At 55.4% G+C, this 16,378-nt stretch overlaps 1 protein-coding gene across 8 annotated transcripts in view; it reads left to right on the top strand.

Moving 5' to 3' along the window:
• The window catches only part of TTC28 (tetratricopeptide repeat domain 28), a 30,627-nt gene that overhangs the window by 11,233 nt on the left and 3,016 nt on the right, over window positions 1-16,378 (top strand). For 7 of the 8 annotated variants that reach the window (XM_039362847.1, XM_039362849.1, XM_039362852.1 and 4 more), the window contains 20 exons: window positions 4,014-4,161; window positions 4,344-4,616; window positions 4,974-5,104; window positions 5,713-6,220; window positions 6,869-8,210; window positions 8,433-8,956; window positions 9,244-9,353; window positions 9,446-9,575; window positions 9,847-10,065; window positions 10,309-10,471; window positions 11,221-11,349; window positions 12,133-12,286; window positions 12,808-12,987; window positions 13,477-14,197; window positions 14,523-14,647; window positions 14,754-14,985; window positions 15,072-15,148; window positions 15,362-15,385; window positions 15,647-15,776; window positions 15,954-16,061. In XM_039362847.1, coding sequence (XP_039218781.1) covers window positions 4,014-4,161; window positions 4,344-4,616; window positions 4,974-5,104; window positions 5,713-6,220; window positions 6,869-8,210; window positions 8,433-8,956; window positions 9,244-9,353; window positions 9,446-9,575; window positions 9,847-10,065; window positions 10,309-10,471; window positions 11,221-11,349; window positions 12,133-12,286; window positions 12,808-12,987; window positions 13,477-14,197; window positions 14,523-14,647; window positions 14,754-14,985; window positions 15,072-15,148; window positions 15,362-15,385; window positions 15,647-15,776; window positions 15,954-16,061 — 5,428 coding nt within the window. The remainder of the gene's footprint in view (window positions 1-4,013; window positions 4,162-4,343; window positions 4,617-4,973; window positions 5,105-5,712; window positions 6,221-6,868; window positions 8,211-8,432; window positions 8,957-9,243; window positions 9,354-9,445; window positions 9,576-9,846; window positions 10,066-10,308; window positions 10,472-11,220; window positions 11,350-12,132; window positions 12,287-12,807; window positions 12,988-13,476; window positions 14,198-14,522; window positions 14,648-14,753; window positions 14,986-15,071; window positions 15,149-15,361; window positions 15,386-15,646; window positions 15,777-15,953; window positions 16,062-16,378) is intronic. The other variant, XM_039362848.1, reaches the window with a different exon arrangement.

Genomic DNA, 16,378 nt, shown 5'->3' with positions numbered 1-16,378 from the left:
CCTGTGCCCTCTCTCCCCCCCAGGCTTAGAAGAGAGGGGGATCTTTTCTCATTGCAGCATAACAAAATGGGCCTTTAACACTATACTGAGAAGCAGCTGTTGACCTTCCAAGACAGAGGTGGCAAAATCGGGCTTCCCTGCTTCCATCTTCTGAGCCAATCTGAATGTTTCACTCAGGAAGCTACAATCATTTCATATCCCAGTGACGTTCACGAAAACTCTGCTCAGATGCAGGAGCGAACTTGATGTGGCCCCAGAGTGGAAACGGAGAAGTGGGCTATGGTAGAAGGCTGGCAGCATTTCCCGTCCTTCCTATGGGGTGGTGTTGACTTTTTCCTGTTGACAGTTGGAAACAATTGTTCAATTTGGAAACAATTGTTCTCATGTTTACAGGCAGCAAGACCAGGGCTGAGAGCCATCCTGTGTCTTGAGAGCAGCAGTCTTGACATGCAGCAGAAAACCTGGCAGCTGTGTGCGGGCCACTCAGCGTTTCCTTTTCCATCAACTGCAGGGTTACTTCAGGAGCTTTGCTCCAAGCCTGACGCACTTTCCTCCACAGCATCCCATTTAACGATCCGCCTGCACTAATTAGGGGGAATCGTCTCCAGGGACCAGCTTCAGAATTTTGTGGTGGTTTCTCTCCCTGAGGTCTAAAGCGCCTGGGAGGTTTGGTTTCCTTGGAATGCACGTGCATTCAGAGAGGAACAGAAAGGCTGACCTGGTGTTGGAGAGAACTGCCAGAGGAGAGGCCGTGGGTTTGGGTAGGAGCCCTTCATAGCCACTTGGTCCAAGGAAAGTGTCCTGCCACCCACCCTGGCCTGGTGGCCCTGTCTCTCGGGACCTGACATGGGAACAGCCCTGGGCAGTGTGGCTTGGAGAATCCAAGCGGGTGGCCCCAGAGAGGTGCCAAAGATCAGCTGCATGGCTGGAAGGCAGACTGCTGTCCTGATTGGAGATCTGGCCTCAGCCCTGGGGACGTGAGAAGGAGGTTGGCAGGTCTACATCAGGAGAGGGAAGAAAGGTCTGCCTTTTGTCCTTTAAGTCATGGTGCCGGCAGAGCCTGATGTCTGAGCTGTTCAAGAGGAGAGCGGTGCTGAGGTACAGTGGGCCTTCCTATGAAAAACTCCACTCACCTGTGTTACTGGTACCATCTCCCAGCTCGGCATCTTTTGCTGGATGTTCCCTGGAAACACCCATTGTCAGCTAGCCGTGCATGCCTGTTCCCTCTTGCAAGTCCCCAGTACCGCATCAGTCACAGCTTCTGCCTGAATACGGGCAGAGCAGTTCCTCCCAGGAAAGCCTCCCTTCCTTCTTGGAGCTGACCCGGTTTTCTAAGATGTTTGGCCAGAGAACAGAACTGGGCAGCTCCTTGGCATTTTGCTCAGTTTGGCACACTTACTGGGAAGGTGGGCAAAACTGGCCCTGGTACCTGCAGCGCTGGGTGACCTGACCTGACTTGCAAAGCTTGGACTGTCCTGCCTGGCGGAGATATTGCTCTTTGGGGAAAAAAAGGAGTGGCGGCATTTCCCCCCCCCCCCCCGCAGGTCTTCTCCTTTACCTTTTGGACATGAGAATCGAGGTGATGATTCTTGGGTGGGTGGGGGAACGGGTGTCATAATTCCATGTTTTACTAAGGGTTTTGTGGCCTGGCTTTGAATCAAACTAATGGAGCTTAAAATATTTTTGGAATTTGAAAAATAAACAATGCCTTACGTAGTATATATGTATCCAAGGGAAGTCCTTCACAGAATATTTTTGTAACCTGATCAGTTTTTTTTTAACATAGCTCATTTTGCCTTCAGCAATGTTTGCCAAGCAGGTTTATTGTGTGGTTTTTCTGTTTGGATTGTTTGTGGTAATACTTAAGCTCCTCCAGAAGCGAATGAGGAAAAGAAGTTGCTTGGACGTAATTCTTCTCTCGTTCCTGACATGGAATTTGTTCTCATCTAGTGGACAAATAGTAGGCAGGCCTGTTTTCCCCTATTTTGCATGTGTGAATCTGTTAATGGCAATAACCTTGGATCCTCCAGAAGAGCAAGGCAAGAGGAAGGATCTCAAAGGAGCTTGGTCTCCGGCAATGTCCGTTCCCGGGGAGGGGGTCTGCACTCTTCTCCACCACCTCCAGTCTGGCAGGTGAGACAGGCTTGCCCTTTGGAGCAAATAAGCGCCCTCGCATTCTGGTGACCGAAGCCCATGTTTGTCCACTGGAAGGAACGAGGGCTTCCTCCTATTCCGCGGGCTACTCCGAACCTTATGGGGGAAGGTTTGTTTCCAGGCTCACCCTCCAAGGCCAAGCCAGGTGGGGTCTGCTCCCTTCAGTGAAATGGAGCTTGAATCTCTTTGGCCCAGCTTGTCAGAGGGTGCAGCTGCAGAGTATCCAACCCTGAAATTACACTAGGGTTTCTAGGTGGGTGCTGTTAAAATTACAATTGTATTCCTGTTTTTCCTATTCTGTGTGTGTGTGTGTGTGTGTGTGTGTGTGTGTGCACGCACACACACATGTGCAGGTAGCTCATATGGCCAGGTGCAGCCTTGGTTTTTGGTGCTGGGAAAGGGAAAGGGGTAAACTGCTAGGTTTCAAGAGTGAATGCCTAAGATGAGGCGATTGGTCTGGTGGGGGTTCCGGCTAAAGTTGCATCCTTGCAGTGGGGAGACCAGCTTTCAGAGGCAGCTTTTGGTAAAGGAAGGCTGAGTTATTGTAATTTCCCTAGGAGAATAAGCACTGTTCCTTTATATTGACATCGGATGCAGCTGCCAGACTTGCCAGCGTAATGGAAGCCCTGGTAATTGCTATAGTAGTTCCTTTTATAGCTCAGACCTCTTGGAATAAATTTAATTACTTGTAGCTGAATCCAGTAAAAGCTCTATTTTCCCAGAGCCTTTGTGGAGTCCAGCAGAGGCTGCCTGTTCATAGAGCAATGATGCTTCATTTGATTATTTTTTTATTTTTATCCCGCCTTTATTTTTTTTATAAATAACTCAAGATGTCAGACATACCTAATGCTCCTTCCTCCTCCTATTTCCTCCATAACAACAACCCTGTGTGGTGGGCTGGAAAGAGAAAGAAGGACTGGCCTAAAGTCACCAAGCTGGATGTCACGCCCACAGGCGGGACTGGAGCTTACTGACACTTGCCAGACCAGCCCTTGAAGGGCTGCAGATCGATTCTCCTTAGTGTCCGAAAGCAGGGCCAATCTAGTGGGCAGAAGCTTCACAGAGAGAGATCCAAGTTTGAAATAAGGAAGAATTTCCTGGCGGTGGAGGAGCTGGCCCCTGAGTCGCAAGGCTCCACATTAGTGGAGGTTGGAGAGCAAAGATCTGGGCTCCTTCCCTGCCCTCGGATTGGGTGTTCTGCCCCTCCTTAACCAGGTGTCTGCTTGTGACAGCAGCAACCTGCAGTGGCCGGGCAACATCTGTGCTGGAGAGCTTCTGATCTTGCCAGCCTTACCCCTTTCTGTCAGCTCTGCTCCCTGAATACTGTGTGAAATTAAGCGCCTTTGGATGGTTGCAAACTGCAATTTCTCTCTTGCAAATTATGCTACATTCATTTATTTGTTTAGCCTTTCTTGACACTTCAGCACAATGCTATAGTTAAGCAGCTTGGTGGTCTGCTAGTCCTCTCTGCCCAAATGCCTTCTTCTAGCATAGGGGAATTGCGAGAGGAGGGAGATGTCATCTGGAAATCCCCATTCGCCCAAAGTAGGTAAAAAGACTTATTTGAAAGCCTCAGCAGTGAGTCACAGGGGCTTTTGCCCCAAAAATTGCCTGGAGGGGAGCAGTCCAGGTGGGCTCACTGCTGTGGGTGGACTTCGGCTGAGCTTTCCAACATCAAAGCAGCCATCCTGGATGGGAAGCAGGGGTGGTCTATAGGAGGGGGGGGGCTGTTGGAGGATGGCAATGGAGCCCCAAGGCATGAGGCTTCAACTGCGCTGGTGCAATGGTGAGAATCTCTTCCCAAGTGCCAGTGCTGCTGCTTCAGGTGCCCCAACTGATCTTTGATCATGTTGTTGCAGGCCTACTTCCGACAGGGTGTTGCCCTCCAGTACCTCGGGCGCCATGCCGATGCTTTGGCAGCATTTGCCTCCGGCTTGGCCCAAGATCCCAAGAGCCTGCAGCTCCTGGTGGGCATGGTGGAAGCTGCCATGAAGTCTCCCATGAGAGGTAAGGAGGAGGCTCTTTGGCCTGGGTGGAGGAGGGGAAGAGTTGGAATGCCCACGAGACACCCTTTTGTTGGATGATTGCTCCCCTGACTTTGGAACATGGGCTGTGCCAATGGGGGATTATGGGATCTGGAGCATAAGTTACCATCCCAGTGATGCGAATGGCTTCTACTTCTTCCTTAGAGTCCCTCGAGCCAACGTACCAGCAGCTGCAGAGGATGAAGCTGGACAAGAGCCCCTTCGTGGTGGTCTCCGTGATTGGACAGGAGCTGCTGACAGCTGGCCATCATGGTGCCTCTGTTGTGGTTCTGGAAGCGGCCTTGAAAATTGGCACCTGCAGCTTGAAACTGAGGGGCTCCGTCTTCTCTGCCCTAAGCAGTGCCTACTGGTCTCTGGGCAATGCCGAGAAGAGCTCGGGCTACATGCAGCAGGACTTGGATGTGGCCAAGACCTTAGGTAAGCCACATGATGTTGTGAGGGTGGAAGGACAGCGCCACTGGGATCTGATGGCTGGTGGTGGGTTTACGTGGGTTCCCCTTTTCCCTAGGATGCTCAGGTGTCTCTTTGTGCACTGCTACAATGATTGCTTTCTGGGCGCTAGAGAAGTAATGTCCAGGGGCCATCTGCAGCATTGTGCCGGACACTGTGGGCCCGCCAGGGCAAGTGAAGGGGCTCGGGTATGAAAGGAAAGACCACTGGGGATGTAGGTGGCACCCCTTCTTTTTGCCCCAGGCTGCACCAGGGTGGGGTTTACCTGGCAGCCTCTTGAAGGGCCTTCCAATTCACCCTTGGCTTTGCTTGCTTCTCCTCCAGGTGACCAGATGGGTGAATGCCGAGCTCATGGCAATCTGGGCTCTGCTTTCTTCTCCAAGGGAAATTACCGGGAGGCCTTGACTAACCACAGACATCAGCTGGTGCTTGCCATGAAGCTCAAGGACAGAGAGGTAGGAGAGGAGAGTGATGCCTACGTGTCTTCCCAGTGACAAAGGGGGGATGCCCAGGAGAGCATCTGGAGCAAGGAGCAGTGGAGCAAATGGGCAAATTAGATGACAAATAGCTTCCACTGAAGTATCTGCTGGGTAAAGCAGCACAATGGGAAGGGAGAGCTAACTCACAACCACAATGAGACTGAACCAGGAGCAGCATAAACATTTCCGATAGACACACAAATGACTCAGAGCTACGGGGGAGGAGGATCCCTGTGTGGGAATGCCATGGGCGGTGGGAGAGTCATGCCTGCCTGAGCTTGGAGAGGAAGCGCCCTCTTGCCTATTCCTTCCTCTCTGCTTCAGTTGCTATAGTGGACCAGGTAACTGTACCAGGAAGTTGGCAGTCCCGCCCAAGGAAGGGTCCACAAGAACTGTGTCCTTGTGGGTGACTCTTGGGGACTCTGTAGCTGGGCTCCCAAAATTCAGAATGGTCCTCCCTATCTCCCCTCGAGCAGGTGGCCCTCAGGGGCCTGTGTCTCAGTTATCCAGGCATTAGGGTGTGCCTTGAAGTCTGTCAGCACCTTCTGCAGCCCCCTGAGCCCCCTCTTGGCTCTTTCCTGCAGGCCGCCACCTCTGCCCTCAGCAGCCTTGGCCATGTCTACACTGCCATTGGGGACTACCCCAACGCCTTGGCCAGTCACAAGCAGTGTGTCCTTCTCACCAAGCAAGGCAAAGAGGAGCTCTCTGAAGCTCGGGAACTGGGCAACATGGGGGCCGTCTACATCGCCATGGGTGACTTTGAGAATGCTGTGCAGTGCCACGAGCAGCACCTGAGGATTGCCAAGGCTCTCAGCAACAAGCGGGAGGAGGCCCGGGCCTACAGCAACCTGGGCAGTGCCTACCACTATCACCGCAACTTTGACAAGGCCATGTCTTATCACAACCATGTCCTGGAGCTCGCCCAGGAGCTGGAGGAGAAGCCTATTGAGATGCGAGCATATGCCGGGCTCGGTCACGCTGCCCGCTGCATGCAGGATCTGGAGCGGGCCAAACAGTATCACGAGGAGCAGCTGCGCATTGCCGAGAGCCTGCAGGATCGAGCTGCAGAGGGCCGTGCCTCTTCCAATCTAGGTGAGAGGATCCCTTCAGAATGACCTTTCCTATGCTACGCCTCTACGGGTCAGGAGCATTTGGGGGCAAGGCCCAATCCTTTTGCACATGCTCTGTGATAGTGGGTACATATCCCAAAGGAGCAGTGCTGCTTTTCTGATGTGCATATGTGTCCATGTGCAGTCCTGCACTCTGTAAGACCAGAAGCCAGGCAAGGTTAGGCAGGCCAAGGAGAACCCCACCCCCTTTCATTCAAGCCCAGGAGACCACATTCCGACTGGCTGTTACAGCGGCTTTGCCTCTTTCCCTGTGCACACAGATGTGATTCCATGGATGCTGGTGAATTTAGTTGTTCGCTTGCCTCCCACTCTGCATCCAGAGGCTGCCTTTATTATCTGCAGAGGCCAAACTTCTCTTGATCTCCTTTGTCCCAGAGAGGAAAATGGAGAGGGGAGGGGGCTGGCTGACCCTCTCCTAGCCGCTAAGAGGCATGAAGGGCAGCCAGCTGCTAGATCGTTTTACTAGGGATCTGGCTGGGTGGGTGCAGGAGATACCCATCTGGGTTGTGGCTTTTCCTCTTGTGCTGGTGGAGTCTCACTTTCTCAGTTGCCTCCTGGCTGTGCTCGTGTGGGCTCCAGGACAAAGGCAGCACTTTGCTGTTCCTTGCAGGGATCATCCACCAGATGAAGGGGGACTACGAGATGGCGCTGAAGCTGCACAAGGGGCACCTCTCCATTGCACAGGAGCTGAATGACTATGCAGCCCAGGGGAGGGCCTATGGCAACATGGGCAATGCCTACAATGCCCTGGGCCTGTTTGACCAGGCTGTCAAGTATCACCGTCAGGAGCTGCAGATTTCCATGGAGGTGAACGATCGGGCTTCCCAGGCTTCCACTCATGGCAACCTGGCCGTAGCCTACCAAGCTCTGGGGGCCCACGACCGGGCGCTCCAGCACTACCAGAACCACCTGAACATTGCCCGGGAGCTGCGGGATGTCCAGAGTGAGGCCCGGGCTCTTGGCAACCTGGGGAACTTCCACTGCTCTCGAGGAGAGTTTGCCCAGGCAGCCCCGTACTACGAGCAATACCTGCAACTCTCCCCAGAGCTGCAGGACATGGAGAGTGAAGGCAAAATCTGCCACAACCTAGGCTACGCCCAGTATTGCCTGGGCAACTACCAGGAGGCTGTGAAGTACTACGAGCAAGACCTGGCCCTGGCCAAGGACCTTCACGACAAACTCAGCCAGGCCAAGGCCTACTGCAACCTGGGCCTGGCCTTCAAGGCCCTGGACCAGTTCTCTAAGGCCGAGGAGTGCCAGAAGTACCTGCTGTCCCTTGCCCAGTCCCTCAGTAACCCCCAGGCCAAGTTCCGAGCTCTGGGCAACCTGGGGGACATTGCTGTCTGCAAGAGAGACGTGAGCAGTGCCATCAGGCTCTATGAGCAGCAGCTGAGCCTCGCCCATCAAGCCGCAGACAGAAAGCTGGAGGCGAGCGCCTACGCGGCCCTGGGCTCAGCCTACCGTCTGCTGCAGAAGTACGACAAGGCGCTGGGCTACCATACGCAGGAACTGGAGGTACATCAAGAGCTGGGCGAGATGCTGGGAGAATGCCAGGCACACGGGCACTTGGCGGCGGTCTACATGGCCTTGGGCAAGTACACCATGGCCTTCAAAGGTTACCAGGAGCAGTTGGAGGTGGGCCAGAAGCTGAAGGACCCTGGCATCGAAGCCCAGGTCTATGGCAATATGGGCATCACCAAAATGAACATGAACGCTACAGAAGAGGCCATTGGCTTCTTCGAGCAGCAGCTGGCCACCCTGCAGCAGCTGAGCGGGAGTGAGGCGGTGCTGGACAGAGGCCGGGCCTTTGGCAATTTGGGCGACTGCTACGATGCCCTGGGTGACTACGAAGAGGCCATCAAGTATTACGATCAGTATCTCTCCGTGGCCCAGAGCCTCAGCCGCATGCAGGACCAAGCGAAGGCCTATCGGGGCCTAGGCAGTGGGCACAGGTGAGGTGAGGGGTTCTCATGAGCATGCTGGGTGCAGAGGAAGGGGGCAATTTCTTTGGGGAGAAAGATGAGGGGTTGGCACAGCCAATCCATTGGTCTTGCTGTGTCCCACTGCTAGGTTTGGCTAGCCCAGGCATGCAAATGTTGCTATGATGGGTGGCTCTCTACTGCTGGGACGGGGGGGGGCAAAAGAAGGATAACGGTGCCATTGCCTTCCCATAGGGCAATGGGCAACCTGCAGCAGGCCCTGGTTTGCTTCGAGAAAAGGCTTGTGGTGGCCCATGAGCTTGGAGAAGCCTTTGATAAGGCCCAGGCGTACGGAGAACTGGGCACTCTGCACGGCCAGCTGGGCAACTTCGAACAGGCTATCTCCTGCCTGGAGCGCCAGTTGGGCATTGCTCGGGACATGAAGGACCAGGCCTTGGAGGGCAACGCAGCGTGCGGCTTGGGCAGCGTCTACCAGCAGATGGCAGAATACGACACGGCCCTTCAGTACCACCAGATGGACCTCCAGATTGCAGAGGAAACGAACAATCCGGCTTGCCAAGGCCGGGCCTACGGCAACCTGGGCCTGACCTACGAGTCGCTGGGCACTTACGAGAGAGCCATGGTCTACCAGGAGCAGCACCTCAGCATCGCAGCCCAGATGAACGACCTGGCAGCCAAAACTGCCTCCTACAGCAGCCTGGGCAGGACGCACCACGCTTTGCAGAACTACTCCCAGGCGGTGATGTACCTACAGGAAGGTCAGTTGGCATGCTCGAGGCAGAATATGGCTCCCTGGGCAAACGCCTCTCCTTGGATGGGCACTTAGGATTATCTCAAAGCCAGGGCAGCCCAGGGGGAGCTCTCCCTTGGTCAGCCTTGGGAGGGCTGGGGAGAGCAAAGCCAGAGTGCTCCTCGGTGGTGATGATGGGCAAATTGAGCCCCCTTATGGGAGAGGCTGGTGAAGAAATGTGAAGAAAGGAAGGGACTCTTGCACTGCTTGGCGCAAGAGGCTGGTGGGCCCTCAGATTTCCCCCCCCTCCTGCAGGGCTGAGGCTGGCTGAGCAGCTGGGGCGCAGGGAGGATGAAGCCAGGATCCGACACGGCTTGGGCCTTTCGCTTTGGGCGAGTGGAAACTTGGAAGAGGCTCAGCATCAGGTGGGCAGTGGGCACTTGCAGGGACATCCCCTTCACCACCCTCCTTGGCTGAGCAGCAGAGACTGACCCCCAGGCGTTGCTTCCTCTCACAGCTCTACCGGGCTTCAGCCCTCTTTGAGACCATCCGACATGAAGCGCGGCTGAGCATCGACTATAAGCTCTCACTGTTTGACCTGCAGACCTCTTCCTATCAGGCCCTGCAACGGGTGCTGGTTACGTTGGGTGAGAGAAGGGTGGATTTTTCAGGACAGGAAAAGGCAGCAGTTTGGATGGCGTGACTTCTTCACGTGTGCAGGCTGCTGTGGGTCGGCATTTGGGAAGTCTTGCTTGCGCAGCCGTTGGCTTAAAGGGGGGCAGGAGAGGCAAAATCATCTGGTGCCTGAGAAGTGGCTGATCTGTAGCTCCCCCCTCCCCCAGACCGCAGCTTCCCTCACTTGCCTTTTTCCTCTTCCTCCACACCCTGAAATGTCACCGGGGGGGGGGGCTTTTGCAGGCCATCATGATGAGGCGTTGGCAGTGGCCGAAAGAGGTCGGACAAGGGCCTTTGCTGACCTGCTGGTGGAGCGTCAGACTGGGCAGCAGGATTCTGACCCTTACTCCCCTGTGACGGTGGATCAGGTCCTGGAGACAGTGAATGGCCAGCGAGGACTGGTCCTCTACTTCTCGCTGGCAGCGGGATACCTGTACAGCTGGCTCTTGGCTCCTGGGACAGGTAGAGTCGGGGGCTGGGGGCACACTCCTCCTGGAGGGGGCCGTGCTGCTCGCCCCCTCCAGCTCCTCCAGTGGCTGAGTCTGCTGCTTCTTCCGTGCCCCCCGGGTGGGGGGGGGAGTGTGTCTCTCTGATCGTATTCTGTTCTCTCCTGATGTTTTGTCTGGCAACATTTGCTGCATTGGGAAGCTTGTTGGGATTCTGCCTATGGAGTCTCCCTGCAGTCAGCCTGTTCTCTGCTTTTAGGGATCCTGAAGTTCCATGAATGCTACCTGGGTGAGGGCCCAGTTGGGCACTCGGGGGACTTGCAAGACAGGAGCTCAGGCCTGCATACACTTGCCAGCTCAGCACTAGAGCAGCTCGGCTCCAGTATACGAGAAGCCCTGGGAGTGGGCCCCCATTTTGTGAGGTGAGTGCCTATCCATGCAGGTGCGCATGGGGCAGGAGTGGGATTCCTGTCACAAATGGACAGCACCTGCCCTCCCCCAACCTAGGGCTAAGCCAGAGGTGGGAAGAAATCAGCTTCCTTGGCTCAGAGGATGTTTGAGCAGCAGAGGAGATGCCAGGCACTGGGCAGAGGGTGAGACTTAGAGGCAGCTGATGAATTGAAGCCTGTCCATTCAGCCCAACACTTGTCGGTCAGAGCAGAGCCTGGTTAGTGGGCAGCGTTTGATGCACTTCCGCCAGGCTCTGTCTGCTCACTTCCGTTTGGGTCGGGAGCAAGGTTGCCTCCTTCACCATCCTGGTTGGGGCTCCAGGCTGGCCCTACAGGCCTGGAGGAACAATTGTAGCATGAAACTGCCTCCAATGGACTAGAAGCAGATTCTGAATGAGAAGCATCTCATTCAGAAAGGGAAGATTCCTGCCCCAGAGCACTGGCAGGGAGACCCAGATGGCTGATGCCCCCGCTCACAGTCTCAGCAGGGTGCCCCATCCTGGAAGGGACAGTCTGGATGAGGCTCTTAGGAGCATCTTCCTGCTGCCTTCATGGAACCTTAACGGGGAAGAGCATAGTTTGGCAGTGACCACTTTGGGCTTTCCGACAGCCTGGCCTATTTTTGACTTATCATGGCAGAGACAGGATGCCATACAGCTCCCTCCCCATGGCTGGTCCTGCGTGACGGCCTGGCTTCCCCCGGGGTCTCTTCCCTTTGCCAGCAGTGAGACAGAGAGCGAAGCAGGAGACGTGATGGACCAGCCACCAGAGGAGATGAGTGGCAAGCTGAACTCTTCCAATGATCCCACTGGCTTCCTGAGGATGGTGAGCAGGAACAACCTCTTCAACAGGTGAGCTCCATGTGGCTGAATGTTGTCTGTGTGGAGACTGTGGGGGCCCTAAATGAATAGGGAAGGGAGGGCCACAAGGTAAGAGCTGGTTCCCCTCAGCCATATGGACATTGCAGAAGCCTCATCGGGGAACTTTGGGTCTTCTCTGAGGCTCTTCCCCCAACACTTGGGGGAGGATGGGCAAAGTGTGATGCCTGCAGGAAAGAGGGAAGGTGCCCAGCTCCTGCAATGGGAGGGCCATGGGCTGGGGGAGACCCTTGGGAAAGACTCCTCTCTAATCAGGATGGACATTGTGGAGTATCCAGAAAGTTATTGGTGGAAAGACAGCTAGCCCATAGCGGCATGGGAGATGGGAAGTGGGGAGGGCAGGAAGGACATCAAGGATAGGGCAGCCTCTGTTCATGTCAGACTCAGAACAATCGCCAACGCTCCAAGGAGGCCACAGTGTTGGGACTTCTGAGGGTATCACTGCTTCCTCGAGGAAACCTGATGGCCCACCTTATTAGCTGAATAAATCTGCTGGAATCTGATGGAGGGCAGGGAGATGGATTTCATCCCAGGCTTTAGCATCTTCACTTTCAGAACCAGAGCTGGAGGCCGATTGTTGGGGGGACAAGGAGGGGCTGGCATCTGCACATAAAGCAAGCCCCAACGGGGACAGGTGGGGCTGCCTGAGGTGCTCTCCAAATGAATGGACTGCTGGATCTATGACTTCAGGCAGGCCGGGCTTTTTCCTGCTTTTTTCAGCTTTCCATCCCCCTCTCATGCCTTCTGTCTCCACAGGAGCTGCCAGAGCACCGGCACCCTTTTTGCTGGCCCTCCATCCTCCATAGCAAAGGAGGAGGGCCTCGCCTCTTCCCTACCTCGATGGCCTGACTCTTCCAGCAACTCGCCCCTCCGGCTCCTCTATGACATGCTGAGTGGACCGCTGGAAGGGGTGAGCTGGGGCCCAGATGGTGAATGGACCCTGCAGAGCTTGGGGTTTTCCCATGGGGAACAGCCAGTCAGGCAGCCCTGGGAAGAGCAACCCACCACTGGGGCTAAGGAGGAGAAAGAGCTGCAGAAGCAGGGAGGGCTTCTTCAGGAAGGAGCAACCTTGGGACTGAGACATCCATCTTGTGCCCCAAAACTCCTTAAGTCCTTCCCCAACCACTTGTGCTTGGCTGGGGAAAGGTGTCTCCTCCTGGGCTGACAAAGGAGGCGCTTTTGGGGCTGCTGCAGCACTCGTGGCAGCTTGGACCAACTGTGCCACTCCTGTTCCGCCTCACAGGGAGGGAGGCCCCTTGATAGCCATAGGAAACACAGGGTGAGGGTTTGGGGATCAGCCCCAAAGAAGAGTAAAACCACCTGGTGAGCAAGGACACAGAGGCGGTAGAGGTGGCTCAAATGCAGTTGTGCTAGGGTTTTTCCTGACCAGAGACCCAGGGATGCTCACACAGTTTCTTTCTCCCTTCACAGGGTCTGATGCACTCCAGTGGCCCAGTGGGGCGTCACCGGCAGCTGGTCCTTGTCCTGGAGGGAGAGCTGTACCTCATCCCATTCGCTCTTCTCAAGGGCAGCTCGTCCAACGAGTATCTATATGAACGCTTTAGCCTTATTGCCGTGCCCTCCATCCAAGCCCTGAGTGCCAGTGCCAAGGTGGGCAGCATGGGACTTGTGCCTCCAGGGTGACAGCCAGGAATATCTCATTCTGATACAGGCTCCCTTGGTTCTTCTGCCTCTCTTTGGGAATTTTGCCCCAGAACCCTCTGCCTCCAGCAAGGTTGGGCTGCCCAGCAGCCACTGCTCCAAAGGGGGAGCCAAAGCACTGAGCAGTGGCCCTTCCTTTGCTCCTCCCTCCTCTGATGGTTCTCTGGATGCTGGGCTTGGCTGCGTCTGTTTCTTACCCTGCTGGAAAGATGGGCCTTCCAAACAGGGCATGTCCTCGAACCTGGGCACAGAACTCAGGAGAGGCACAGGTAGAATGGACAAATGTTGCTTCCTTCTAAGGGGCAAAAGTTAAGTTCTTTGGAGGGTGGCTACATATCACCGGGGGATTCTCATAGCAATGGCTGGTAGGTAAGGATAGAAGTGGTATTGCTGTCAATGTTACTGCTCTTCCCACTAAAGTTGAGGGTTCTCTTCCAGGGCCAGGCCAAGAAGAACACCTCAGCCTACAGCAGCTCCTCTTCCATGGCTGCTGTCATTGGCAACCCAAAGCTGCCGCCCTCTGTGATGGACCGCTGGCTGTGGGGGCCCATGCCCTCTGCGGAAGAAGAGGCCTATACAGTGTCAGAACTGCTTGGCTGCCAGGCACTGGTGGGTAGTGCAGCTACCAAGGACACAGTGATGAGTGCCCTGGCACAGGCTGAATGTGTGCATTTCGCTACGCACATCTCTTGGAAGCTGGCCGCCCTGATTCTGACGCCTAGTGCTGAGAGCATAACCTCTGGTTGCAAGGGGTCCTTTGGAAACTCTTACACAATCCCAGAGTCTTTGCGCATGCAGGATGACGCGAGTGATGTGGAGAGCATCTCAGACTGTCCTCCGCTGCAGGAGTTTTTGCTCACAGCAGCTGATGTGCTGGAACTTCGCTTGCCAGTCAAGCTGGTGGTCCTGGGTTCCTACCAAGAATCCAACAGCAAGGTCACAGCAGATGGGCTGATTGGGCTGACACGGGCCTTCCTAGCTGCTGGTGCCCTCTGTGTCCTCGTCTCCTTATGGCCAGTCCCAGTGGCAGCATCCAAGATATTTGTGCACACTTTCTACTCTGCCCTGCTGAATGGGCTGAAGGCCAGCGCTGCCCTCGGGGAGGCGATGAAGAGGCTGCAGAGTAGCACACTGTTTTCCCACCCATCCAACTGGGCAGGTGAGGAAGGGCTAATGAGTTGTTGACTAACCGTGGAGAGCCAGTCACAGTCCTGTGGGGAAGGCATTGTCCCCTGGGGGCTTAGGAGTTGGGGGGAGAGAGGCTGGTTGCCATAAACAGCAGTGACTTTATGTGCCTAAAAATGCTGCCTTGTTCTGCTACGAGGCGACTCGGAGAGAGAAGCGGTGCAACAAAGATACTCTGAAATGTGAAGCTGTGCAGAGATCGAGGGCAACCAAGCAGAACAGGCAGAGCTCATGGCCCGGTGAGGCTTTTGCCTGTGTCTAAGACCGTGTACCCCAAAACTCCTGTTTCTGCTCCTTAGGCTTTGTGCTGATCGGCAGCGACGTGAAACTCAACAGTCCTTCTTCCCTGGTTGGGCAAGCCTTGACTGGCATCCTCCAGTACCCAGAACGAGCACGAGATGCTTTGCGGGTCCTGCTGCATCTGGTGAGGAGGATCAGGGAGCATCAGGCATCCTATTGCCTCGGGCCACTGGAGTGCCCTGAAAATGCCTCGTGTGCCCAGGCAGCTCACCCCCTCATCTCCCTCTTAGGTGGAGAAGTCCTTGCAGCGCATCCACAGTGGGCAGCACAACTCCATGTACACCTCTCAGCAGAGCGTCGAGAATAAAGTTGGTGGCATCCCTGGATGGCAGGCCCTGTTGACAGCAGTGGGCTTCCGGCTGGATCCTCCAGCCAGTGGGCTTCCAGCCGCTGTCTTCTTCCCCACAGCGGACCCCGGGGATCGACTGCAGCAGTGCAGCAGCACCATCCAGTCTTTGCTTGGTAAGTAAACATTGGGCCTCTTGAGGTAACCTTGGCACCCTGGGGTGCGGCTAGTCCTTCAAGTTCTGCCTGCCTACCTCTTGTAGGTTTACCAAATGCTGCCCTGCAGGCCCTCTGCAAGCTGATCACCGCCTCTGAAACAGGAGAGCACCTGATTAGCCAGGCAAGTACCGGCCTGCCTTCATGGCAGTGGGGCTGGTTGCCTCTGGGGGTCCCAGCTCCAGGTACGGCACCTGAGCAAACGCTTTGTTCTCCCCCTCTTGCTGCTCTGAAGCACCATTGAGCTGCTGCCCTGCATTCCAGCCTAGCTCTAAACATTCTCTTTCTCTCTTTTTCCACCCCCTTCCCGCCCGCCCGCCCTTTCTACTCCCCAAAGGCTGTTAAAAATATGGTGGGAATGGTGAGTACAGGATCCCCCCTTGGGCCGACAAGAGGAGAGGGGCAGGGGGCAATGATCCCCCTTCCCTGCTTGAGCAGAGGGGCGGGGCTGGCTGGCTGGGGCTTCCTCCTTTCTTCTTTGTGACGTCCGCTGTGACTCCTGTTTTGCTTTTGCACCCCCTTTTCTATCCTGGTATTTTCCTGGGGCAATCCTTGGGAGGAGGTTGGAGCAGAAGGATGGGCTGGGACCAACTGACTGGCAACTCCTCCTCCTCCTCCTCAGCTCCATCAGGTTCTAGTGCAGCTCCAGGTTGGAGAGAAGGAGCAAGATTTCGCACTGGCCCCGATTCAGGTCTCCATCAGTGTTCAACTTTGGCGGTTGCCTGGCTGCCATGAGTTCCTGGCAGCTCTTGGTAGGCAAATGTCTCTGGAAAGATGGGGAATTCTATGGGGAGCAGGGCTGGTCTCTCGTGCTCCCCAAAAGGCCTCCACAGCCTCTGGGTTGGAGACAGGCAGAGAGTCTAAGCTGAGGGGGAAAAAATCTGAGAATCTTGCAGGGGGCTCATCTGGCTGTGCTTTGCTGCTTGCAGGATTTGATCTGTGCGAAGTAGGGCAGGAGGAAGTGATTCTGAAGACGGGCAAGCAGGCCAGCCGCCGCACAATGCATTTTGCACTCCAAACTCTGCTGGCTCTTTTTGGTGAGGCTCTTTCTGGGGAGACTGGGGGGGGGGCATGGAGGCCTTGGGGGGGGAGAGCAGCTTATTTTCAGAGCTCCTGGGCTGGGGAGAGTCACTAGGACAGAACAATGGCAGAGCCACGGTCTGCCCATGTCCCTTGGCTGTTCCTGGACTTCTGACTTCCACAAGCAGGACAACATACTGGTGTAGGCTTTCACAGCTGGCATCTGAAAATCTGCAACTATGGTCAACAAAACTGAAGCCCTATACTGCCCAGGGCAACTGTACTTTGGTGCCCAAGAGCAGATGATGCCAGTCACGGAGAGGGGGAAAGCTTA

The sequence above is a fragment of the Crotalus tigris genome, unplaced genomic scaffold (genome assembly GCF_016545835.1).
Source record: "Crotalus tigris isolate CLP2741 ecotype Arizona unplaced genomic scaffold, ASM1654583v1 scf7180000019478.12717781048:2074007, whole genome shotgun sequence".
Classification (NCBI taxonomy): domain Eukaryota; kingdom Metazoa; phylum Chordata; class Lepidosauria; order Squamata; family Viperidae; genus Crotalus; species Crotalus tigris.
This window is presented reverse-complemented; position numbering and strand designations above follow the sequence as displayed.